Here is a 27,511-nt window from a genome sequence, read left to right on the forward strand (position 1 = left end):
GTGGCATAAATGAGTGTTTGTAAAATGAACAGGGGAAGCCTGAATAGAAAGATAAGTAATAAAAAGTACCAATAAAATTGCAGCCTCACAGAGCAATAGTATTATAGCTTTCATGTGACCCTCATTTGAAAGCTGGACAGAAAAAGACCAATTTAAAAGTTTCTATGAATTGCTCATTCTATAGCATACTAAAAGTTAACTTAAAGGTGAACTACACCTTTAAAAAGGTTTGGCAAATGTGGTGCAACATTGCAATTACATATTTTATCTACAATGATTGCCAGTATATTTAAGTAAGAAACTCAAGTTTAATTAAAAAAAAAATAGTGGAGCAAAAAAAAACAAAACATTGTTAAATTGTTCCAACTCCGTAGGTAAACAAGGCTGTTTTGGGGGAGTGGTTCAGAAGGGTGTCCACTTCAGCAGTCGTCACTTAAGTACAAGGGTAGGAGGATATTATACTATACAGGTATGGGATTGGTTTATCCGGAAACCCATTATACAGAAAGTAACGACTTATGGGAAGCCATAGAGTTTATTTTAACCAAATAATTCACATTTTAAAAAATGATTTATTTTTTCTCTGTAGTATATAGTAATAATATAGTTATAAAAAGTATTAGGTGGTGTTTGTCAGATGTATCTAGAATCTAGAGGACTTTTACCCCTTTCATCTTGCCCTCCTAGGGATGGCTCCTTTTTACTAATTACTCATCTTCAAAGACTAAAAACCAGTTTTACAGATTACTCATTTTCAAAAGTATGGCCTTCTGATTAATGTTCATACCAGAACATCCAATTTTTAACAAACCCACCAAGCAGGAGGGCTTCAATTGGTCAAACAGAGTTGGAGGAGAAATCTCCAAATCAGTTAAATAATGGTATAGTAGATATATTTATATGGCCAGATCTTGCAAAATATTTGCTATATTCAGCCAATACTTTGAGAACTCAAGTGCGCCTATTACACCTACAAAGTAAATATGCTGCTATGACAAAAACAATATTGGTCTGGGCACATTTGTGCATAGACAGTTTATCCTCTACCACTGTGTGCATACAACACATATTTCCTTACAGTTACAGTTCACTAGTGAAGCAACAAATGTGACAGATTTTGAGAGGAGAACAAGTACTGTCAAAACATTCATGTACATTACCTAACATGGGAAATCATTGGAAATATCAGGGAATAAAAGATCAATACAGAGTAGGTAAAGGAGGCAAAGCTTTAATGTGTGAGATAAAATGCTTCTTGCTCATTAAAGCTCTATGGCAAGGTCATTCTCATTCTTTCAAGTACATTATCATATTAAAGATAAAATAGATCCGTTCAGCAAAGCTTCCTAATAAACAAATTAGGCCTTAAGTTGCACAGCCTGAGAACTGAGACACATTATCTGAAAATACAGTACATTTCAGCCTAAAATAAATTTTTGTACAATTAGGCTTGTCAAGGCTAGTTAGTGCACGGAAAGGGAAAATGTGTGAAGTCAGTAATATAATGAAATAGCTGCGTGAGTCATTTATGGCTGTTTTGGAAAGTGTAATTGTTATAATTTGTGACAAATCAAGAACTCCAAGAATGTTGTATTATCAGTGAGACCAGATGTGTATACATTAGAATGTTGCTGGAGCATATCATAAAGCGTTAACTATCGTTTGCCTCAGATTGGCTTGACATGTTTTGTACTTTATGGACATAAAAATGGGAGGAGTCAGTGGAATGAGGATTTCAGTTACAGCACATACCTTTTAATAGTAGATGGACACTGTGCTGATGACGGCATAGCAAGTTTTATGACTTCAGGCTGTAAAAGAGTATGGGAAAGTGATTAAGGCATCTGTTTACTAAAGTGCGACAGACATCGATAATAACTTGCAGCGGAAATAATTCCAGAGCAGGATTACTAATGTGTGAACACTTCGGTCAGTGCAGATTTTCTGATGATAAATATCAACATTTGTTATCACATCTACGCTAAGTAAGCTGTTTTGCAAGGTTTAGTAACGAAATAAAGTCACCAAATAAAGACAAAATTGGTGCCAATTTCTATCACCAACCAGAGCGCGATATCATGGGGAAAAATTACAGAAATGGTATGGACGATTTTTACATACATAGTAAACAGATGCCAAAGCACTGTAATAATGTATTATTATTATTATTATTTTTTCAATTCTGCTAGTCTCATCTGCTATATCCAAACAATTTACGGCAACTGCTAGCTGGAAAAACTAAAAATTTGGTTAGGGTCCAAACATTGGGGAGGGTCCAGAAGCCATGGCATAAAGTAGCACGTATGCAGGGGTGGCAGTATAACCCAGTCTGTAAAGGTCAGCTGTTCATGGCAATTGCATTAGGGTTAACATGACAACCATCTGTGGTATTCAATCTTGGGCAGACAGTGGTGATTAATAGTAGAAAGGTACACCAATATTGGTGACTGGAACCGCTCATAACGAATCAAGATGCTTTTGGATGTTTCTCACCCAGGTAACAGCAGTTGATGTGCAATGCATAGTATTCAAACATATGAATAACCTCAGCATTCCAGCATTTGTTCAGGGATGAATGCTATCTAAACACACCATGGACCAGCAGCAGACATATACCAAGAGAGTTCAAAGGGAAACTGGGACCTACCCTACTAAAATATTCATGGAGCTAGATAAACTTTCTTCTTATAATTAGTATGAATACAAAAAACATGAGTAAGGATTTCCCAAAACTGTAACATGGCAGCCAATCTACAGTTAGATTTTACTGGTCCTAGTGCAGTTAGAATAATAAAAGGAAAATGCCAACAGAACACAAACAAAATCACTGTTTAATGTTTTTGTTGTTGTGGCTACAGAGTGCTTACAGGCCCACCTAAGCCACATGGAAGCTCCCACTCATAAGAATGAATTGTCACACATGCAGTAATTTTGACCTTCTTGTCTGACAATCACTGCATGTGATCCCATTGGATTGCAGTCATTCTCTCTCTATAAAAGGAATCTGCAAATGATCTGTGTGGCCTGAATCTTCTGTCCAAAAGCTTTTGGTAGCATAAGTGCTCTGGTGTATGTTATAATTATATATTTATAAAGATGATTGTTAATTTAATTGTAAAGAATAAATGAATTCAGTATATGGATGATGTAGTGCAGCAACTAAGAGGGATGAATGACGTACATGAGTGTGGCAGCTGCTTTCCGTCTGACTTGGAGTGGGGAGAAAGTTTTGGGAGCAAGGCCAGCTACAAGGGAGCTAATGAGTAAAGGGAACCAAGTGTCATACACTCAAACCTTTCAGTATCTGATCCTCTTTAGAAAGGAATGTATAAAGTGGCCTTAGTGCAAACAATGTCAGCTATGTAAGCAATTGCATTTGCCCCATCAGTTATGTTCTGTTAGTATTGCCAGGTTCTCTGAATTTATCTTAAGGGTTTTTTGGACGCTATTAATTTTTTACTAATGAAGCAACATTAGTAAAGATGAAATAACAGATATATGCTATTTATGGTTCAGAGAAGGTATTTCTTTCCTAAAGTTAAAAGGACGCGACACTAAACATATGTTAATGCAGGAATATAAAAGTTAGCAGATACATGAACTATGTTCACTAAAAAACAAGTGCTTGTTTGATAGCTACAGAGCAAGGCCTGTCATTAGTAGTATTAGCAGGTACCCAGGGCAAAAGCGATGGTGGGAGGCATCTGTCGTTAATGTCACCATGTTGCCCTGTTGTACCTACTATACCTACCTACAACTGTGAAGCTGCTGTATATGCAGACACCCTGCACCTTTGTCACTATAAGAATCCCCTAAAAACATTGAGCTATCTTCATCAAAGCCCATATTGTATTTGTATAGTTTGATGTGTTTCACAGCAATTTTGGTGACAATGGAAGCAGAGCTGTTTGTCTAATGCCCAGTTTTGGGTGGATTGTGCCCTACTTTTTGGTCCACCCAACTTATATCCAGGTTTATATAGATATATATATATATATTTTATAACAAGTGGGCAAGCACTCACATAAACTATAATACTCCTGCTTGGGTGCAGTGCAAAGAGTTAAAATCCTGTAGAAGTAACTGAATCTGCAGGACTTAGGTCTTAGTGTAAAACAACTTCAATTCTTTATTGTGGATGATTAACTGGAGAATTGAAGATGTTTTACACTAAGACTGGAGTCGTGCAGATTCAATTACTCTTCAATTACTATCTATATATACATGGTTAACATTTACTTAACACTATTCTTACACTACTTCCCTATTATGGTTCCAAAAATATCTAGGACAGCGAAGCAATGTTTTTAATTCTACGCATTCACAACAGCCATCACCTTAACTAGCCTTTAGGCCGGAGGCTTTAGGCTCCCATGGGTAAAAAGGATCTGCAGCTTGGCGGCTGCCTCCACACTTTTGAAGTTAAGCAAGTATGTTCCAAACTAGCAAATTAACTTGTTTACTGGGACTAAGTGTTCAGATTATACATATTAGGGATTGACTGTCCCAATTTTCTCAAAATAAGCTGGCAATAATATAGATCGCTTGTATACAATGCTCATTGCTAAGTAACAAAAGGGCTATCTGGATCAGTACCTAATTCAGACTAAGACCAGAGACCAGAGCTAACCCTTTGTACCACTGTATTTTAGCTGCTAAAAGGTTTAATCAGTTGAGAATTACAATGTGATTTGTTAGTAAAGGGAACTTTTATTCAGAATCAGGAATACAAGAGGTCCCAAGTGACAATGTTTCTCTTTTTTCCGGCACCAATCTTTGGGCTTGCAAGTTTAAGACCTTTTTAAACTCTAAAGACAGTGTACATGGCAACAAGGATCCTCCTAATATTTGTTACTACCCTATTATGTAGATAATATTTTGTAATTGAAGAGTTCAAAGAAAAAGTGAATAGAAATAATGAGTAATTTTTCATACATCTAGGCAGATAAACCTGTTTCCAAGTACCAGTGAGAAAAACACCGTCCGTTAAGTTCTAATAGCTGACAATAGGTGACACAAGAGCATGGAATTTGGTCAGTAATTATACTGGGCACCACCCAAGATCTTCATGTAGTATTATAGTCATTATTCTTTACAGAACTGGAAAAGTGTTGGAGTAACACCTTCATTACTTGTGAGGGTGTGTAAAATAATTGTTAGTTAAAAGGAAATAAAATTACCAATGGTGAATTATAACCTTGCAGATTGAAATAAATGTAACATTTTTCCAGTAACAAAGCAACTATCACACCCATTGCTCTTAATTATCTTGTTCTAACAGAACATATAGTAATGGGAAAAAAGTCACTTAACCAACATGAAAGGTTTCAAAGGCTTATTCACTAATCTGTTGACAGAATGTAGATGGCAATGTACAAATGTCAAGCCCACAAAAGTTCTAATGATGATGATGTCAAAAATGTCTGTAACCACATGAAACGTATACACACGTTAATGGGAATTCAATAAAATGTGGCGTATTTGCCAGTTTTGTGAATAGTATTACTTTTCTATGTGTTTCACTTTGAATAAATATTAAAGAATAAAGGAATAACTTACTCTACCTTCAGAACTCTATTTTTCAGAACTTATTCATGATATAGAGCTACTGTGGCCTTTGCATCTACTAAGCCATTCTCCACAGGCCTAGCTATAAAACAATTCTATCTGTAGGTTACTCTTATGAGATTGTGCAGATTATTTGCTACTGCAAGCGCAAAGCATTTACACCATTCATAAAAGGTACTTGAGCTTATCCACAGTCCAGCACTTGAGTGTACTTGCAGGCGCTTAGACCTGCTTGGATGAATATTGCACAACTGCATGAACTAATCTGGGTAACCTGTAAACTGGGTGTGGTGGTAGTTCCAGGTAGGCATCAGGCTCGTACTGGTAGTGACTAAAGGTCCCCATACACGGGCCGATTATAGCTGCCGATATTGGTCCCTTGGACCGATTAGGCACCTAATCGGCCCATGTATGGGCAGAACCAAGCGGCCTGGCCGACCGATATCTGGCCTGAAATTGGCCAGATCTCGATCGGCCAGGTTAGAAAATCCAGTCGGATCGGGGACCGCATCGGCTCGTTGATGCGGTCCCTGAACCAACTGCCCCAGGGCCAAACGATCAGATTATTTTTTTAAGCTACTTGCTACCCAATATCGCCCACCCGTAGGTGGGGATATCGGGTGAAGATCCGCTCGCTTGGCGACATCGCCAAGCGAGCGGATCTTATAGTGTATGGGGACCTTAAGTGATGGTTGTGGGCCCTCGATGGGAGGGTGGTGAGCCTGACTGTGGTAGGCACTTTTTAGTGTGTACAAACGACTTGCACACTAATTCCATTATACTATCATACTGGAAGTGGCTACATTCCTACTTTAAAATCACCAAAAAAAACCTGCACAGGATTCACAAAACATACTCAATAATTAGGGAGGCACCAAACTCACTTTTTTGGGTTTGGCCGAACCCCCGAACCTACTCAGAAGGATTCGGCCGAATCAGAAGGGGTTAAAAATCCCCTCACATGCAGCACGCGGCGATATTTTTTTTTTCACCCATTTAACCCTTTACAAATTCTAATTAGCACATGCTAATTTATGCTAATTAGGATTAGGATTCGGTTTGGATGGGATTGCAGATTCGGCCGAAACCGAATCCTTAAAGGAGAAAGAAAGGCAAAGTCACTTAGGGGTGCCAAAATGTTAGGCACCCCCAAGTGACTTTAATCGCCTACCTTTTACCCCGGGCTGGTGCCCCTGCTCGGAGAGAACAGCACCAGCCCGGCGTAGCAGCGATCGCTTCCTCCTTCCTGGTTCCCTGCGGTGTGCATGCGCAGTAGAGTGAAAAGTTGAACTTTAACAGAAAAGTCGGCTTTTCACTCTACTGCGCATGCGCCGACCGCTGGCATTTTCGGAAAGGGAAGCAGGAAGGAGGAAGCGCTGCACTCCAGGTACCCCGGGCTGGTGCTGTTTTCTCCGTACAGGGGCACAAGCCCGGAGTACGAGGTAAGCAATTAAAGTCACTTGGGGGTGCCTAACATTTTGGCACCTCCAAGTTACATTGCCTTTCCTTCTCCTTTAAAAAAAAGCCGGGATTTGCCCAAATCCCAAACCGAATCCGGGATTCAGTGCATCCCTATCAATAATTACCAACTAAAATTGGCACATAAAGTACAGTTGCACAATTCTAATGTTTGTTTGTACTACTTGGTTGGGTAACTTATATGCACACAGATAACTACCTTGTACCTTGAATGCATTAAGTAAACTATGGATTTTCTTGTGCATGACTATTGAGTTTATGGCTATCATATGATACTGTGCAATGAGGAAGTCTGTTAGGTCTAATGTATTGTATTTCTGTACAATGCTGTGTTCACACTGAGCATGTACATTACTATAATTTTATATGAACATATATAATTGCTTAAGTGCTTATAGGATACATTTGTATGTTTTCATAATGCCAATATTAATTACATACAGCCAATAATAAATAATATCTAGTGCAACCTGTGGTCTGGGTCCCCCTTTCGCCTGGACGCTACTGGCACCCAGGGTCTGCTTTCCCTATAGCTACACCACTGCATAGTAAACACATGTAAAGGTAGGCTTCAGTTCAGGTCAGGTCTATCTAGCTGTTGATTGGTTCCTATCCAATAGTGCAGTGTGTCAAGTGCCACTGGCTCCCCTGCACAGCCTGGAAAAGGAGGCAGCAGGAAGTGGAACAGATGGCCAAGACTATTAGGATTTTTGGAAACAATTTCAATTAATCAGCCGGACTTTTCTCAGCACATTCCTTCTATATTTAAAAGAGTATATTGCACTTTACAGTATATTGCAATTTTAACACAATATATCCCCTTTAAAGTAATGCTTGGGGTAATAACATATGGGATATTTTGTCACCCATGATAAATCTTCACTACCAAGGGCAACAAAACATCTCTTTTCCTTCCTTTGGAGATATGCAGAGTTTTGGCTATCCAAAGTAGCCCAAAGTTTCCTTGCAAGAAAATATTGGACAACTTTGCGTATATTTCAACACTGGAAATTTGTATGTGGGGTGGAAACAAGAAACTATTTTTTGCCAGCTACACTAAATTGTGCAAAACTATAGGTTCCATGCAGAATGCTGCCGCTTTGCAGAGCGATTTGACAAAATTGGAAAACTGGGCAGCAAACTGGAAAATGAGGTTCAATGTTGACAAGTGCAAAGTTATGCACTTTGGTAAAATAATATAAATGCGAACTATCTACTGAATGGTAGTGTGTTGGGGGCATCCTTAATGGAGAAGGATCTAGGTTTTTTTTAGATTACAAGTTGTCTAATTCCAGGCAGTGTCATTCTGTGGATACTAAAGCAAATAAAGTGCTGTCTTGTATAAAAAAAAGGGCATTGACTCAAGGGATGAAAACATAATTTTGCCTCTTTATAGGTCTCTGGTAAGGCCTCACCTTGAGTATGCAGTGCAGTTTTGGGCTCCAGTCCTTAAGAAGGATATTAATGAGCTGGAGAGAGTGCAGAGACGTGCAACTAAACTGGTAAAGGGGGTGGAAGATTTAAGCTATGAGGTGAGACTGTCGAGGTTGGGGTTGATTTCTCTGGAAAAGAGGCGCTTGCAAGGGGACATGATTACTCTGTACAAGTACATTAGAGGGGATTATAGGCAGATAAGGGATGTTTTTTTCCCCATAAAAATGATCAACGCACCAGAGGTCACCCCTTTAGATTAGAGCAGGGATCCCCAACCTTTTTTACTGGAGAGCCACAGTCAAATGTAAAAAGACTTGGGGAGCAACACAAACACCATAAAAGTTCATGGAGGTGCCAAATAAGGGCTAAGATTGGCTATTAGGCAGCCTCTATGCACACTATCAGCTTACAGGGGGCTTTATTTGGTAGGAAATCTTGTTTTTATTCAACCTAAACTTGCCCCCAAGTCAGGAATTCAAAAATAACTACCTGGTTTGGGGGCACTGAGAGCAACATCCAAGGGGTTGGGGAGCAACATGTTGCTCACGAGCCACTGGTTGGGGATCACTGGATTAGAGGAACGGAGCTTCCATTTGAAGCAGTGTAGGTGGTTTTTCACAGTGAGGGCAATGAGGTTGGGGAATGCCCCTTCCCAGTGATGTGGTAATGGCTGAGTTCTTGAACAAGCAGAATATCCAAGGCTATTGTGATACTAATATCTACAGTTAGTACTAGTGGTTGTATATATAGTTTATGCATGTGAGTGTATAGATTGGTAAGTATAGGTTTGTGGGTGCTGGGTTTACTTGGATGGGTTGAACTTGATGGACTCTGGTCTTTTTTCAACCCTATGTAACTATAACTATGATTGCAGTGGTAGCAAAGATTTATCGCAGGTGACCAAAACTACCTTGTGCCACTACCCTTACAAATGAAATGGTGCGAAAACAAATAAATGCTCACTAATACTTTGTATTTAACTGACAGGTAAGCATTTACAATCATAAGTGCCTGAGTCTGACTTAAATGTAACTGATACAGTGAGTTCCGCATACTCATAGTGACTTCCTCATACACTTCCGTCACTAGGGCAGAGTGACATGACAGGCTGTACCCCTTAGAAATGATCCTTAATTATCAGGGTGCCCTGACACACACTGTTTTCCCCTCTATATTGAGGTTTTTATAAGTTTGATTTAGAGTCTCAGCCATTCATTTTCCACGGATGGAAGCGGCGGACAGTGACAGAGAGCAGCACTTTCCCGCACTTTCCTGTCACAGACTGTCACTCCTTCTCTTCGTTCGTACCGTGATATCTCCTTACTATGAATCAGTTAAAAAAGAAAAAAAACAAAACATTTGTCTCTCGCTAGTATGTATCCTGTCACATGATCGTGGTAATAGGATCCCTAACCCAGTCCCCCTGAAGCGCTTCTAGTTATTTGGAACCGACTGCAGTTGCCGTGAAACGTCTGTAGGGTTCCCCTTTGCCTTATCCTACACACTCACTCTCAGTCCAATCCGTAACAACAGCCCAGAATATAAGGCATCCCCGAAGCCCAGCCAGTCCCTCCTAGGAGCTGAGGAAATTAGCAACCTGCTACATCCAGGGGGATCCCAAGCCTGTCACTCCCCCCTCCAGCCACATCTCCAGCTCAGCCCAGCAAGGGTGATGGATATTTGGACAATTTCATTGAGAATCCTGCTGTTTCCCTCAGCACTGGTGCTCTGCTCTGATCCCTTCCATTCTGGTGAGTGCAGCAGGAGGGTGGAGGGGGTGAAACTAACTGACCAGCACAGTCTCCTGCCCTGTCATTGGTGCAGCAGGATTTAGGGGTAGAAAGGAGGGAGACAGCAACATGCTTCGGGACTGCAGGCGGCATCCTGAATGGATTGGGGCTAAGGGTAATTCAGGTTACTGTATGACCGTCTTTAGCAGATTCCTTTAATATGTACTTGCCCTGTTTCTCCTCACAGGCTGCCCACGGGTTATATCATTGCGCGCAACCCTCTGGTTATGGGGGCAATAATGGGCGACTGGCCCCTATTGCAGCTCAAAAGGTTTAGGACCAGTCTGCTGCCGACTTTTAACTGGTTCTATGCCATGCCCTCTCCTCATAACATATTATTATTTTAAAGAATGTATTAGAATTCTATCTCAAACAAATGCTAAGCTTACAGTGAAGTGGAATATTCCCTTCAGGGTCCTACCTGGCTGTAGTGTAATGGGCCATGTCAAAAAGTAGTACCTGTGTTATCCACTCATTAAATACATGGCTACTGGAATTATGTTCTAGTTCCCAAACAGCACCTGTTAAAATCCTAACTTGTGTGAGGGTGTATTTGGCTTCCTCAGGATCAGATAAAAATAATAACCAAAAATGTATTTTAAAAACATATATATATATATATGTGTGTGTGTGTCAATTAGAAGAGTAAAAGGTTGCACTTAAGAAGGCTTTTTTCAACCCCTCTTACACTGTTGTTGTGTTAAAGTTATATCCTGAAATGTATGTGTAGCAACATTTATTTCTGCTGTAAGTTCTTCGGAAGTTTCCATTAAAATGGTGCCATGTTTAAAAAAAAGTAGCCTTGTGACAGGCTTTGATGCATATACAGGTGCATGTTGTAGAGCTGCTCCCAGGTGGCACACAGAGGTGGCACATAGATACAAGTGTCACTGTCTGCCACAGAGTTTTGTTGGGCAATTATTGCTGCATTTACAGGCTCAGAGCTAAACCAGGTAACTGTGTCAGAGCTAAACTAGGTGACTGTAAAGGTTTTCGGAATCCCCTTGTTTGTAGAATCATATCCTAGCTACATCGTGAAAACAGAAAGGCTGCATTGCTGGGAGGACGTGGGTCATTATGTTGAGGCTTGTGTGACAGTGCCCGTTGAGTGCAGTTCTTATGGCATACATGCAGTACACGGCTGTTAAAGGGTTACATGCCGGGATATATGTTATTCATTTTACAGTTCTTTTGCATAATTCAAAATCATTTAAATTTTGCTGACATGGAAAATACACCTGAGGATGGGAATAATGATTTATGTTCTAGAACAGAGAATACTGGCTGTAATCTGATTTTTCAACTGACAGCTGAGTAGTAGCAACAAATATACATCATCTTTATCGTTGTGTGATGCCAATTATATTTCCCAGGATGTCTCCTGTTTCCATTCACTGAGCAGACCCCCTGCTTGTTGTGTAACCCTTTAGATACCTGCAGCATTTTACCTTCCCAGCCATCCACAAGGTGCAGAAAAATTATCAGCCATTGTGTCTTGACTGCTTAATGAAGGAAATATTTATGGAGCTGGAGCAGTGGGGCATACAATTGAAAAGACTGATCTGCTGCTAACCATAGACTTTAATGCTGTATATGCAAGCTTAACCCTTATTTATAAAAAGGTAAATTTTGCACATGCCTAAACCAGATTCTCCTGGTGTCTGGGTGAAGCAGATGGGTATAACTAAATCTTGCTATAAAGCAAGAGTTACAATTAGATCTGTCCTGAAGAGATGCAGGCTGGACATCCCTAATGTTTATACAGAAGTATCAAACAAATGTGTCCTTTGTATATTTATCAATATGCCTTCTTGGGGGAAAAGCTGGATGATTGCCCCACTCAAACTCAGCTCTATAGTAGCCAGCATTAGCTGGGACTTTGCCCCATATGAAAGTAGATATAAAAGGTGTCCTAGTGTGCCATAGATACCCTATATATGCTTAATGGTGATGATCAGAGCAATACAGCTGCGTCTAAAGACCCCTTTTAAATATCTCTTTGATGAGGGCAGGCACAATAAACTGATTTCTGGCAGGTAGGTGTAATTCTAGTGCAGTTGGCACATAACCAGGTACATTACCAAGACAAAATATACCAGGGACAATTGGGAGTTATACAGCTCTAATCTACATGGGTCATTTTTGGGTAAAAATGAACGCTTAATTTGGCGGGGTTGTTTTAGTATACTCAGTCACTATACAGGAAAATTATTGTAATTTATACCAAATTGTTTTGTGTGACAGTAGCTATAATTCTATCAGGGCAACAGTACCAATGAGAATTTTTACCACCCGAAGCTTTAATTGTTTAACTGGGTCCTTGAGGGATCCAGAACAGAGCGTAGTTCTAATTACTTCCCAGTAATCAGTTGGAGTAATGTGCCTGTCTAGGCTGCATTCTTCTACTCATGTGTAGTCTGACCACTTCATTCATTCTCTCTCACTTCATAAAGTGTGACAGCAAAACATTCTGACAGGACAGAGAAATATTTTGCTTGCACCAAAGGGAGTGGAGAGGGTTTGTGTACAGAGGCGGATCCGGAGAGTCTTTTCATTTTGCGCCAGCATTTGGCTTTCTCAGCTCCCTATTTTTCCACATTTGTCGAGGATCAGAAAAGGGGGTTAAGCAAAACAGCTGAGGAGTTTGATATGTTCAGCCTGCTTCTATAATCATCATCTTTTCAATGTGATCAGCTCTCTTCAGTGGTATGATTATCTCAGATTCATGTGGTGCACTTAATGCTTTCCCTTTGTCCAGCTCATGTGGTGTAGGTGGCAAGTCACACTGAGCCAAAAATTGCCAGCTGGAAAAAGCGTCTGCACCAGTGGGGCCCATTAGGTGAATGATATGCAGCCCTGCTACTTCAGGATATAGCTATGCCCTGTTGACTGTCTGCATGTTTAATACAAAATAAAATACTAGTAGGGGAAGGGAGAATCTTTTTTAATTGGCAGTTATATATTCTCCTTTTTTTAAAATATTTTCTCCTGTACTAACTGCCAATTAAAAAATGTCATCTATTACCACCACACTTGTGTCTTTCAGTTCTGCAACTTACGTTTTGAACAAGTTGCAAGGCATTATTGTAGTATGCCATATAAGGACCCTGCCACTAAGTCACCACAATGCACGTAGGATATTAATGGCAAACCTGTACTCCTATAATGCCTGTAATACATGTGGAAAGAGGAACAAAAAAAGGTACTTTAAGCAACATTTGAGTGTCAATAGCTCACCAGTATTCGAATGTGGTCCAGGTGCTCTTTATTTATACCATCATCACTACAGCCTTACGCATTTTGTACCAGCTGGACACATAGGCTATGTGCTCAGTTGCCACGAAACACATATGGCTGTAATGATATAAATATAGAGTACCTGGATCACATTTGAATACTGGTGAGTTAAATTTTTTTTTACTTGTTTGGATAGCTTGTTTTCATGGATCTTCAAGGTGGATACTCCATTTTGCATTGTTACAGAATATATGTGGTGCAAACTAACAAGGGCTACCTCTCTTTCCTATGTTAGCCTACAACATAAGGATACAGATTTTAATACATTTGCATAAGGTATTCTTATTATCATTATTGCAACAACTTTATGTAATACATTTCACCTAGTCTCGAAGGGTCTTGTGGCCCTAGAGCAGACAGTGTCACATCTAATAATGATGATGAGGGTCAGGCTGCAGCTGCTATGTTGCTAGGAGGCTACAGTTTTGGATAAAAATATCCTTTCTCCTATGCACAATATATTGGGTTGTTATTTCCCATTTGCTACTCAGTAAGGGTTCATACACACATTGCCAGTGGCGTAACTATAGAGAAAGCAGACCCCTCACACAAACATTGGGGAACACCGGGAACGTGAGCAGACGTTGGGGGGAAGGAGGGTTGAGTGAATGCCTTATTGTTAAGTCATAAACAATGTGTTCCACCTGCATTCCACGCTTACATACACCTGTGTTAGTGCAGGGTAGTAAGAATAAATGGGCTCCATTTTGTCCTGCACTCCCTTGTGGTGGAACACAAGAGAACTCCACTGTAGGGAACACAGGTCCAAATGATTGTGTATATGAGCCCTCACACTATATACTTTATTTGGAATATGCATCAGGTGAGCTAAACACCACCTAGCATCACTAAAGCACTAAAATCAATTCTGGGATATTATTGTCTGGTGTGTTGGAGTATGTATGGGAACAGGCCTTGTTTTGGGCAGTTTTGGTTGAAGAAATTAGAAGTTAAACCTATGACATGTGCAGTAGTAAAATGACATTTAAATTATTAGGATATTGCAGGAATAGCTGGGCCTATGCCTCAATCCTACTGAACCTAATGACCAACAGAGAACAGCCCCCATTATTTACCTCTGCACCTGCCCTTGTTGATCTTTGTCATCATACACAGGGCTCTGATGGGTTTTTTTTTTTAACAAAGGACCCAGTGTTACCCATAAACTCACTGCTGTTTAGCTTGTTTGCCCATAGAGGAAAAAATATCAGCTTATAACTTTGTTTAAGACACCATGAACGTTGGAGATAAAGTAATTTTGTGTTTAGTTGAAGGCCCTTACACAGTGTGTGTTCTCCTTAACTGCCATTTGTCATTATGGTGAGGCAACAAATCAGTATTGTGCGGATCTCTTTAACTGTGACAGGGGACCAACAGCCTATTCTCATTTTATTTTACTGTAGGTTTCCTCAGTAACAAGTTTCGGTTACAGGTTTTATTTTCTTTCCAGACAAAAGATTTTCCTGTGTTTGTTGACTGCTTTAGCAAAATACTGCTCTGGGCGATTTTTTTTAGTCTATTGTATGGAGCTGTGACATCGAAACTGATTTGTACATTTCTCAGTTTTTGTTTTTTTTTATCTTTTTCATCTTCCACCTTTATAGTCTTACCTAGGAATTTGCTGTGCATCAAAAGATGGCAAAAGGAGAATGTGTTTGCTAAGAATTGGCACACTGCTGTGACAATTGTAATACAATTATTTTTTTTCTTTTATTACAAATGGTTTTTATGATCATCACTGCTAGAGTTCTGTATAATGTTTGACTACGTTTTTGTTTTCATAACCTCTGTTGGTAACGTGGGTCACTACCTTGTTTTCATGAAGTTTGTTTGCGTTGCGCAACTACTACTTTTCCCTGGAGGAGAATTACTTGTGGAATGTATCTGACAAAAATCCAGATACTACATATAAAAAAGACAAGGCTGCTGTTCAGAGCCAGAAACCCAAACTGGATGGACCCAAGTCTTAAAAGTGATGGAATATTTTCTCCTAGATAAGGGCCACTTGTTTAATTTGGTCTGATGATGTAATAATGGCTGTATGTCCAACAGCATTGCATAGAGCTGATACAGTAATAGTTGGCAGCTATCTGTGAACAAGATTGAGAAGAAATTGGTCATCAGGTTTTGACTCCACTATGTTTCCAAAACAGACTTACAGTGATCCACAACAACAGCTAAAATACTTGTTGCCCAGGTGGGAAATATATAAGAAAAGCATTACAGTCAAAACATGTGACATGATTAAGGTTAAGGTTATGAGTTTTTTTCAGGGGAAACATTAGCTAAAGGAAATGTTTTCTCTCTGCAAGCCCTTTCCTATTTATATTGTAATCTATAACTAAACCAGTGCTTGGTTACTAGGGTAAGTGTGATCCTAGCAACCAGATAACAGTTTAAGTCCTAAACTGAAGAAAAAGTTTCATAAAAAAAAAGTGAATTCATAATAAAGAAAAAGAAATGTGCATTTTATATGCATTGCTTTTCATTTACAAACTAATACTGTGTTGAAGAAAGATCTTTGATATGTGGCATGCTGATAGTGGCCTGTATGGACCATCATATAGATTCCGTTCAGTTGCTAGATGATATGAGTTTGTGTTCACATTGAATCCCAGGAAAGAATTGAAACCTGCGAAAAGTGTTTGCATTGGGAGGCATCCAAAGCAAGTGTTGCAAAATTGTTATTGGCCTTATTATGACCTGGAAGTGTTGCTTGTGTCTAATCAGTGTTTAAAAATGTGGTGCCACCAGTGTGGTGTTTATAAAAGATAACGGAGGAATGAGTCTCTGCCATGCTTAATTCATGACAATTTGGTCATTAGCATTTATAAATCATATAATGCTAGAGTGTACAATATGGCAGCACTTACTCATAGCAATTAACATGCACATATGTGGATAAATATGAACAATTATTATATTTATAAAAAGGGTATTCTTCCCCTTTAACAATCTGCAGGCAGTTCTTTATTTAAAAAAAACAGCTATTCCACAACCATCATCAAATCTTTATATAACACTAATGATATGCTTTATGCAGTGTACTCTCAGGCAGATTACATGCCCTTTGGTAATTATTCTGCCCTAACAAGACACAGCACTGGTCATACTCTCGTGTACACATTAATTGGAAATGCATGGGAAATGTTTGGCTGTGTGAATTTGTTAAGTGATTAGTGTAAATTAGCAGCAAACAAGCAAGAATGCGGTTGGCTCAGCCTTCTTCTCCCTGACACAGTAGAGCACAGAGCGGATTCGCTTTGGCTTTGTGTAACTATGAGTAATAGGGCCCCAGAGTAGAATTTTTTTTGTCTTGTTATGGATTCTCTGTTGGCGGAGAAACACCTGTTACTGTCTCTATTAGCTCCCATTGACTTACATGGAAAACGCTCGTAAGTGCAGGTGTGCTTTATTTTCTGTTGAACATTTCAGACAGAAAAACACCAGCAGAGAAAGCTGCCTTACGGGCCACACAGACATTAGGATTAAAGGGATTCTATCATGATTTTTATAGCATACTTATTTTAAAACTAATTACACAGCAAATAATTCACTATACCATTCAAAATTTTATACTTGAAGCAACAAGTGTATTTTTTTTGTAGTTTGTATTGGTGTGTAGGAAGTGCATTGTGCCTGATTCTAAGCTCTCAGAAGGAGCCAGCACTACTTATTAGAACTTTAAGATAACCTATTGTTTCTCCTACTCCCATGTAACTGGGACTGTTGGACTTGGATTTTTACTATTGATTGCTATTCTAATATCTACAACTTTTAGCAATACATGTGTCAGGAAGCTGCTGTCTTGCTACCTTCCCATTGTACTGGGGAAAAGGAAGGGGGGTGATATACTCCAACTTGCAGCGCAGAAGTAAAGAGTAACTGAAGTTTATCGGAGCACAAGTCACATGACCGTGGCACCCTGATGAAGAATATGTCTATGTGAATTTTCAAAATTAAATATGAAAAAATCTGTTTGCGCTTTTAAAAAATGGATTTCAATGCAGGATTCTGCATGAGAACTATTAACTGATGAACATATAGTGATATTGTCCACTGTTAAAGGTGCCACTGGGCCCTCTTTTCTCCTGACCCCACCCCCCCCCCCAGCAGCTGCTTTGTCTGCTGTCATTCTTGTTACATGCCTGCTTCAGCCTACAAGCTCTACAAAGTAAACTGTAATTTCTATATTTCCCAGCTCTATCAGTTTTAGAAATGATATCCTATGAGACGGTTGTAACTGACACTGCACTAAATAGTACTGCAAGATGGAGTTGAACCTCCTGGAAAAGTAATAAGCAGTGGATATTTTTATTACATCGCTGACCAGAATACAAGTAGAGCAGAGGGCTCTTGGGCTTACAGCTTGTCTCATAGTTAGTCACCTCTCATTATATTACATCATATTTTTAGCAGGTTCATCTCCAAGCTTGTGAGTAGGGAAACACCTCGACCCATAGGTGAAGATTTAGCACTGTAATAGAAAGTGTAATGATGTAATTTGTGTCTATAATGCTTCGTCCATGGCTGATTACATCTGTTGGCCCATCAGGTGCTAATCTCGCAATGCTGTGGACTGTGAAATCTCACAGAATCTGAGGTTTCCAAGAAAAAGAACATTTGTTAGATGCCTTACAGATCTGCCTTTATCTGCAGGTGCTCTACTTAGAGGCTGCTGGGACATTGGCCAAACTCATGTTGTTGTTTTTATTGACACTGTCATGGGCAAAGTACCAAAGGGAAGGTATCGGACAGGAAAAAACTAGCATAATTACAAATTCTTGGACAGTGGTGGTTTTATATAAATATATCAAGATCTAAATAGGTGTTTACACACTATGTACAGACCATCTAGACTAGAGAAAATCACTAGCGGTTCATTTGAGGTCGTGTTGCATAAACGGATCTGTACTTATGTATACAACCTCATAAACTCCTCCAACATATACAGAGCTGGTTGCAGTGGTTTACGCTGGGAACATTTTCTGTTTTTATTGGTACCCCTTAAAACATAAAAGATCATTAAAGTTAGAAACCAAAAATAAATATTGCATTGCGAAGACTATCTTTAGCTAGTTATTTTGTGCATAATTATATACTAAGGAAATAGTAACAATGATAATCAATACTCTCCTTCCACTCCCTAAAATGACACAAAGTTGTTCTACAGACTGAATATTCTGTATTTAACCCAAACACAAGAAATAATGTGTCTTTAATATTTAGATTTATTTTCATTCACTGAGAAGTCAACCCAAAATATAATTTTTTGCCTGATAAAAGAGAACATAATTCTAAACAACTTTGCAATATACATTCATTACAAATTTGCAATGGTTTTTTACTTATTTGTATATGTAATTGCTATTAAAAGTAGTGTTTGCCAGTCCTTTTCTATTCTCTGCCCTCTGGCATTTGAAACAATATAACACAAGGCAGCAGACTGACAGGCCTGCCTTGCTTGAGGACACCGGCCTTTGCAACATGTTTAAAAAGTAACAACCAGGAGTTCAACAGCAATTACATATAAATTGAACCTGTATCCCTAAACCATATGGAACAACTAGATTTCATGAAGTACAAGAAGTAAAATCAGCCACAGTGGCCCATTTATAGTGCTGTTGACTAAGGTCATTTGGGAGCAGTATTTATCATCCAATTTGTCAATTAACTAAAGGGTTGCTGCTGCTGCTGTTATTATCCATTATTTGTGTTGCACCAATACAGTTTATGCAGTACTTTACAGCGATTGTGTATCACATCAGTCCTTACAATGTTGAAGTTTGGAATCTAAGGTAAGTGATGTGTGAATTTAACAGTCCATACCATACCAACCCTAGCCTGCCCCTTCCCGATCATCCCCAATGTCTCCCCACAATTTTAGTAAACACGCCCAGCCCATTCTAGTGACATTAAAGATGGGCAGTTGTGTACATCTCTCACCCGCAAATATAGTAGTTTGTCAGCTTCCACAGCTTTTGGTTTAGCCAGCTCCCCACTAGTCCTTATCACATTCCCTCACTGTAGTCAGTTTTCATCAGGATCCAATTAAGCTGCTTGTATGTTTTGGGAGTGTTGGATGAAACCAAAGTACCAGCAGAAAGCCCCCTGAGTATCCTACTTATGTATAACCAGCATGCATTACAACAATTACATGTTGTAACAAGAAACTTATAAATATCCATGACATATTTACCAGCAACGGAAGCACTTAAAACAGACACTCTATGGATATCGGCATCTAATATGAATGCTATGTGTTTATATCTGATTACATCATGGCAGAGGATACAGATAACAGACAGACAGGTGTCTTTGGAGCCGGAAGCAACAGATTGGCAGCCTAAAGAAACAGATTGTTAAAATGTATCAGAGCGGAATGAATCTGACAATAAATCACAGTGTTTTGACACATCTTAGGGAGCTAATTAAAGCTATCAGGTAGGGGCTGACCTAGCCCAAATTGTTTTGTAGCTTGGTGCAAAGATGTCTCAGCGCAGGGATTTTAGACTGAAGGACCTTCATGGTGCCCATTTGTGGGCTGATCTCTTATGTATGGTGCATTTATGCACATTTTTTTTTACAGATTTAACTGATGGATAATAACATTTGCTAAAAGTAGTTCACCCAAAAAGTGTGCTTTGCATAATGAATGAAAATTCAATTCTGTGCAGCATTCCAATATACATTCATTACCAATATTCAGTGATCTTAGGCTACATGCACACCAGACTGATTCCCAACCTGCGCAGTGGCACCTGGTGCAGACACAGGGGTAAGAGTAGGGACTGATTTTTGGCCAGAACCAACAAGATCTGTGCCTTGGTTTTGGGATATTTATATTCTTCCATCAATTAAACTGAAATTTAGAAAGCTTCTCTCTAGCCTAAGGATGTCGGGTTATACTGATATGTGTGTGTGTCTCTCCACTCCCCATAAAAAGCAGTTAAAAACAGTAAATTTATAACCAATACAAGATCTGCAAATTGGCTGATAATGTGCTATTTAGTGCTATTCATACTTGGGATCTGGTTTCCAGAGACATATTAAAATAGCTGTTGCAGTGTGCATTTGAGAAGCAGCACTTACTATAACCAAATGACTGAGAAATGTGTTGAAAATGGAGCAATTTTAGTTATGGGCTCTTAAATTTCATATAATCCAATATAGCCTCTTTGGGTTGTTGCAGAAATATACAGTCATACAGAACAGAACAGTCATACAGAACAGAACTACTACAAGGCTTTTCTATTTTCACAAGTTCCTTACTATATGATATAACACCATTTTTTTGAACCTAGTGATAATTAATACAGGTATGGGATCCCTTATCTGGAAACCTGTTATCTAAAAAAACTCTGAATTATGGGAAGGTCATCTCCCATAGACTCCATTAAAATAAAATAATTCCAAATTTTACAAATAATTCCCAGCTCCCCCCCACGTGTGCGCAAAGAAGCGAGTGTGCACAGTGACGTCACTTAAGCAAAGGAAAAGGAGGTTTTTTTACAAACCTAAAATAAATAAATAAATAGAGTAATAGCTGGTGACGGTGGGACACAAAAGTATACAAAATTCAAAAATCACAGAAAATGTACCTAAGGGGTTTTTTGGCCCGGGTGTGCAAACCCCGGGCCCGCCATCGATACGTACACCGCCAATGTATAAATCTCACCAAAATTCGATGTGTTGTCCGGGAACCTCCAGCCTCCAGCCCCGAACCTGTAGCCTGGGGAGCAAGATTCAATCCAAAACGAATGCGGCTTTAGTCAGCACACCGAACGACCATGGTCTTAAAACATCAACCTTTATTCATTCCCTTTAAAAACACTAAGCCTGACGCGTTTCGTGCTCATGGGCACTTAATCATAGGCCAATGATTAAGTGCCCATGCGCACGAAACGCGTCAGGCTTAGTGTTTTTAAAGGGAATGAATAAAGGTTGATGTTTTAAGACCATGGTCGTTCGGTGTGCTCACAGTGACGTCACCCCTAGTTCAAGCCCCAATGCAATCTATATAGTGTAAAAAAAATTTAATGTCCAGCTAAAGTGGGATAACATTGGAATAAATTCAGAGAACACAGCATGCTTTGACTTGAATAAAGGAGGTTTCATTTTCAGGGTAAAAAAATGTGTTTTTTTCTTGTTAGGAGTATAGGGATGATGATATGGTCTTTAAGTGGTTTGGGCTGGCAGATACTATAGATGATTTCAAGAGAAGTGTTGGGTGCCTTATTTTGTTAGGAAACACAAGGTCCAGTTGCCATTTTGAAGCTCAGAATAAAATGTTCCCCTTTTTTTTTGCCCTGATCTATGGCAAACTGAACCTAGCTTAGGTTAGGGATTAGGGATTTTTTTTTCATACGTAAGTAAAAGTTGTGTATCTAATATAAGCCTCAGATATGAATTATTAAATGTGCTTTGTATTATCAATTTGGAGGAAATCAATCTTACTTGACCTTTCTCTGATCGAATCCTATTGTCTACTAGCAAAACTGTTTATATTCCCTTAACCAGGAAGTAATAAGCATTAAAACAAAGATCTCTTGGCTGAAACTTTTTCACTTATGTCTCTAAACGTTACATCATGATATTTCTTTTTATGAGAGCATACACTATATTTTTAATGCCCCAATGAAGCAGTTGAGGTAAGGAGGAATTTGAACCTGAACATCAAACAGAGCTACATTTTCTCAGTGAAAATAGGTGAATTCTGTTCTCTTTGATGGCTTTGTTGTGCATACTCTTAACAGAATTCTTGCCTGATTAAATTTCAATGTTTCGTGAATTGTAAAAGAAAGAACAAACCTGTTTGGCTGGTTGTGTTGGGCATGCATGGGTCGGAGGGGCAAGCCAGTGCTGAAAGTTATTGTGAGAATACATTCCCCTGGGTACACTGGTGAAGCTACAATTAGCTTGTCATGTCTGAAGGACACAGAAGGAAAATCATTGTTGACAAGAGAAGATACAATTTGTTGTAGACGTTTATTTGAAAAGTGTTGTGTTTATTCAGTTGTAACAGCACCCGTACAAGTAAAAATAACTGTATTAATGTCCCCACTGATCCTCCAGGTTGTCCTTATTTTCTATAAAGTGTTACAAGTTTCCATTTCTTACAATATCCAGTTTTCATAAAATTATAGGTTTTATAACTGCCATGTATTTGACTCATATGTCCTTGCTTGGATTTCATATCTTAACCACTCTGCTGTTTAGGCATTTCCAGTCTGCAGTGGTGCAACCAATAAAACCCTTAAGCTGGCTTAACAAGTTACATATTAGGTTAGGATAAAAGAAGGCACCATTTAAGATGGGTTTAAGATGGGTTAAGCACTAAGTCTGGGGTTGAATAGACTGAAAAATTCTGGCCCTTAGGGCCCCATGCACAAAGCATTGCACCCACCCAATCCCATGCACAAAGCGCTTGCACCCAACCAATCTACAACTGCAGTGCTGAATGTGGTAAGAGCTTGCTGTACACCCATTATTAGTGTGTTCTTTTTTTGACTAGATTGACTTACTGTATATTATTTATCTGTTATGTTGATGTGATTTTATGTAACATTCAAATTATTTTCGTGCACTGCCAACTGTTCTGAACCATAAGCACCGCTCAGCATACTGTAGATAATGTGCTGTTGCAAGGCAGCCATAAGAATATGTATTTTTATTCTCTGCCTGACTGAACTGCTTCTTTACATGGCCCAGTAAGACAGCTGCTTAGGAGACAACATTTTGTAAAGCCCAAAGACTAGATTGTAACCAAACAGTCAAAATATAGGTAAAAGGTGAATTAATACATAGACATAGTGGAATTTACAAACTATCTCATGTGATTCATATTTAGTCTTACACATTTATGTAATGGAGTGAGAGTGTTGTAGACAACCCCTGTAACAACCCAGTTTTCTGTGATGCAAGGAAAATAATTAGAACATTCATTAGTTAAGAATGGTTTTCTGAGCAGATAAACTCTGTTGAACTGAAGTGCATTAGCATAAAAAGTAGGTAGAAATGAATCAGTATGTCTGAGCAAAAGCAAGCATGCAAATCATCTGCGTGTGCTTTCGCTTCTCGGCGATCATCCCAAAGGTGATTCCTCTGCACCCGCCAAAACAGCAGTTCTTGGCTCGCCTTCCTCAGTTAAACATAAGTAAAGCAATCTGGCTGGTTCATAGCTACTAAATTAGCACTTTTCTTCCCACGTGGCAAAAGGTATTTGGAAGCTAAATAGAATGAATACAATCTGATGTTCCTCATAATTTAGCCAGAAATGGATACAGTGCCCAAAGAGGTAGAAGGTATTTATTACTGCAAATAAGGCCATTCATACTGTGAGTGATTTGGCTCCATGCTGCGTCACTATATCATTTGCCACTCAGCTATTTTCAGGAACAGAAAAGAGAATCAGAAAACCGAGACAAATGCTGTAAGCCTGGAAACCAGTACATGAAAGAAAATGCTGGAACTTTCACATGTACAAATATTAAAATCAACACTGTTTTCTAGGAAAGATGTTTATTAGGATATCCCCCCAAAGAGATCCATAACAATATAAAGGCAAGAAGACTCAATCCCATTGTTGTGATTCATAATCCGTATATTTTAAAGTAAAGGGACATTATTTCTTATAATGTTCAAGGGTTAGTCAGTCACTGGACAAGTGATATCACTGACAGAATGAGATTTAAAGCAAATGCCAGAGGGGCTGCTGCAAGATGCCATAGCCAGTTACTATTGTTGGGCCTGTGGGCACTGTTTGGGCCTCAGTGTACTTGAAATGCCAAGGCCTATTATGAATTCCAGTTCGGACTCGCCTACACCTGCCTCATTATGGGCACTGAAGTCTTTAGCAAATTGGCACTGGATATATTCCAAACGAAAAATGATTTATGCAAAAATAATTAATGCAAGTGCTCATGGAAATGGGAAACTAAATTGGAAATATCAGTTTCTGACCCCTGCAGCATATCTGACACATTGTGCCACATATTTTGTTCCATGCAGTTGGTTTTGCTTTCAATCAAGCTCTATTCACATTTGGTATCAATATTAGGGATGCACCAAATCCAGGATCCAGTTCAGGATTTGGCCTGATTATAGCACTTTTTGCAGGACTCGGATTCAGCCTAATCATAAGGAATCAGCCTAACCATTATTTGTCTTGTTCACAAATTCTGCAATTTTTTTTCTCATATTGAATATGCAAGTTAGGAGTTTCTTTACTTTTCCAGAAAATTCAAGATGTTTGTTTACTTTTATTCTTCTCTGGTTTTTCGCTTATGTTTTTAGGAAGTGGTTGGGAATTTATAGTAACACGTTATCACAACTTTCAACTTTTGTATTGCTCAGGCCTCACATGTTTATCATAGTCCACACCTGGCCTTGCTGCCTAAAGGGAAAAAGGCTGTGATCATGGAAGCTTAATTCTCATCAAGGTCAATGAGCTCATAAATAATAGCAATAATGCTCTGGCTATTACTGATCTTAACTCCATAAGCATACATACAGAAGTGAGTTCCATCAATATTAAACATAATAACCATCTTTTTCTTTTTAGACAAGCCCTTTGACATACCGAATTTTTCTTTTTAATGTACCATAAAAGAGTTTGTCTTTTGCTATCATAGCAATGGTTTCTTCATTTTCTGTCTTTTGTGAAGTATTTACCATCTGGCTTTCTCACTGAGCCATTTTTTCCAAGAGGAAAGGTAGTGCCAGAAGTGCATACAAGGAGTGTTTGAGCTGTTTTGTTGCCATGCTCACATGGTGCAAATCACCTGAAGCATTGACTTCTATGCCAGTCACCTTAAATGCACTTTTGCGCAGTCCTTTTCGAGCACCACCTTGCAGTTTGTAGGCAATTCTGTGCTGTTGAAATCTACTGATCACTATTAGAAGATGAATTGATGCATTCTACCTTTTGGGCACCCTTGCCGTACACACTGTTGAGTAGCATACATCAAATAAGTTGCTAATGCTGATGGTAAATCAATACTGGACAACAAGACTAGTAAATCATAATTTGTTGATGGCCTTCCTGTCAACTGAGACAAATAGTTGTCTTGAATCTGAGTGAATCATGTGCTTCCTTTGCCTGAAGTCTCACTGTAGATTTAGTTATTTTATCTTATTAGTAGTACACCATGCAGCCTATGTTGATTTTGTTTTTTTAAAAGACCCTTTGCTGTCAGTGTACCTTACGTACCACTGTATTCCACATCTGCATTTTGCATTTATGGCATGGGCACACAACCTGAGAGTAATGAGAGTTGCTGGCAGTTTCATGAGTAAGAGGCTTGGTTGCACCTCCCTCCTGTGGCCCCTTAGGAGAGAACTTTTAATAATTGCTTAAATATAATTAAATTGCACTAATTATACATTCAACGGCAACAGCAGTGTATTTTTTTAATGGCACAGTCTATGGTCAACAGTTGTGGCCTACAGGTCACCAGCCCAAACTCAAGCTTTGTTCATTCGATATTTTGAGTACTGCTGCTCTACAAGATATGTTTGGATTTACATGTTACATTGGCACATTTCATTTTATATCTTCATATCTTTGCATGCAACCTTCTTTAGACAGCAAAGGTGAGGTCCAGTATCATTTACTGTGTCCTGTTGTTCTATGCCTGGAAACTTTTTCACATGAAGTGCAAGTTACGTAAGTAAGATTTATTTCTGTACTCTATTCATAGATATATGGTGGGTATCCAGAGAGCTTCAGGGATAAATGGAAGTAATACAGAACAAAACTATAGATGCCCTTGTCTCTGTGTTCTAACCCCAATAATTGTAGGCATACATTGTGCATACATTTAGAATTTTTTAGTTCCTAGATATAAAGAAAATATTATTAATTATAATGCTAGTGTGGGCCATTAATAATCTTTAATGTGTATATAGGATTTAAGATAAGGCAACATGCTCACTAAATTAGCAGTTTCCTAAACTGCAGATCTAGGCCCACTAAAGGGGCCCTTGGCAGTGGCAGGAGATTGAAGGAATCCTAAAGGCTAGTAAAGTTGAATTCTAGAGATCTGTATTGGGTATCAGATATTACTTCCAGTATAGCAGGGTAAGCATTGCAGCCCTGTTTTTATATCTATAACCTTTGCCCCTTTATAGGTCCCTGGTTGCCCCTTTATAGGTCCCTGGTAAGGCCTCACCTTGAGTATGCAGTGCAGTTTTGGGCTCCAGTCCTTAAGAAGGATATTAATGAGCTGGAGAGAGTGCAGAGACGTGCAACTAAACTGGTAAAGGGGGTGGAAGATTTAAGCTATGAGGTGAGACTGTCGAGGTTGAGGTTGTTTTCTCTGGAAAAGAGGCGCTTGCGAGGGGACATGATTACTCTGTACAAGTACATTAGAGGGGATTATAGGCAGATGGGGGATGTTCTTTTTTCCCATAAAAACAATCAACGCACCAGAGGTCACCCCTTTAGATTAGAGGAACGGAGCTTCCATTTGAAGCAGCGTAGGTGGTTTTTCACGGTGAGGGCAGTGAGGTTGGGGAATGCCCTTCCTAGTGATGTGGTAATGGCAGATTCTGTTAATGCCTATAAGAGGGGCCTTGATGAGTTCTTGAACAATCAGAATATCCAAGGCTATTGTGATACTAATATCTACAGTTAGTACTAGTGGTTGTATTTATAGCTTATGTATGTGAGTGTATAGATTGGTAGGTGTGGGTTAGGTGTGCTGGGTTTACTTGGATGGGTTGAACTTGATGGACACTGGTCTTTTTTCAACCCTATGTAACTATGTAACCTTGTGTTATGAACAGAGGTCTGACCCACTGACAGTAAAGAGGTCCCAAACCCTAAAGGTCTGAAAATCCATCCCTCCAATGACTTCCACTGGAGCCAAGATTCTTCTTTTTTAAATGGTGCATATGGCACATCCAAATTTCTTAACTTTACTGGTCCCATGAGAATATTA

The 27,511-nt window shown here is 39.1% G+C and overlaps 1 protein-coding gene across 1 annotated transcript in view; it reads left to right on the forward strand.

Annotated features, from left to right (window-relative positions):
* Positions 1-9,914: 9,914 nt before the first annotated feature.
* The window catches only part of kremen1 (kringle containing transmembrane protein 1), an 82,955-nt gene continuing 65,358 nt past the window's right edge, over positions 9,915-27,511 (forward strand). Inside the window, exon 1 of the mRNA XM_012955367.3 lies at positions 9,915-10,232. Coding sequence (XP_012810821.1) covers positions 10,154-10,232 — 79 coding nt within the window. The 5' untranslated portion in view covers positions 9,915-10,153. The remainder of the gene's footprint in view (positions 10,233-27,511) is intronic.

This window comes from Xenopus tropicalis, chromosome 1, assembly GCF_000004195.4.
Source record: "Xenopus tropicalis strain Nigerian chromosome 1, UCB_Xtro_10.0, whole genome shotgun sequence".
Classification (NCBI taxonomy): domain Eukaryota; kingdom Metazoa; phylum Chordata; class Amphibia; order Anura; family Pipidae; genus Xenopus; species Xenopus tropicalis.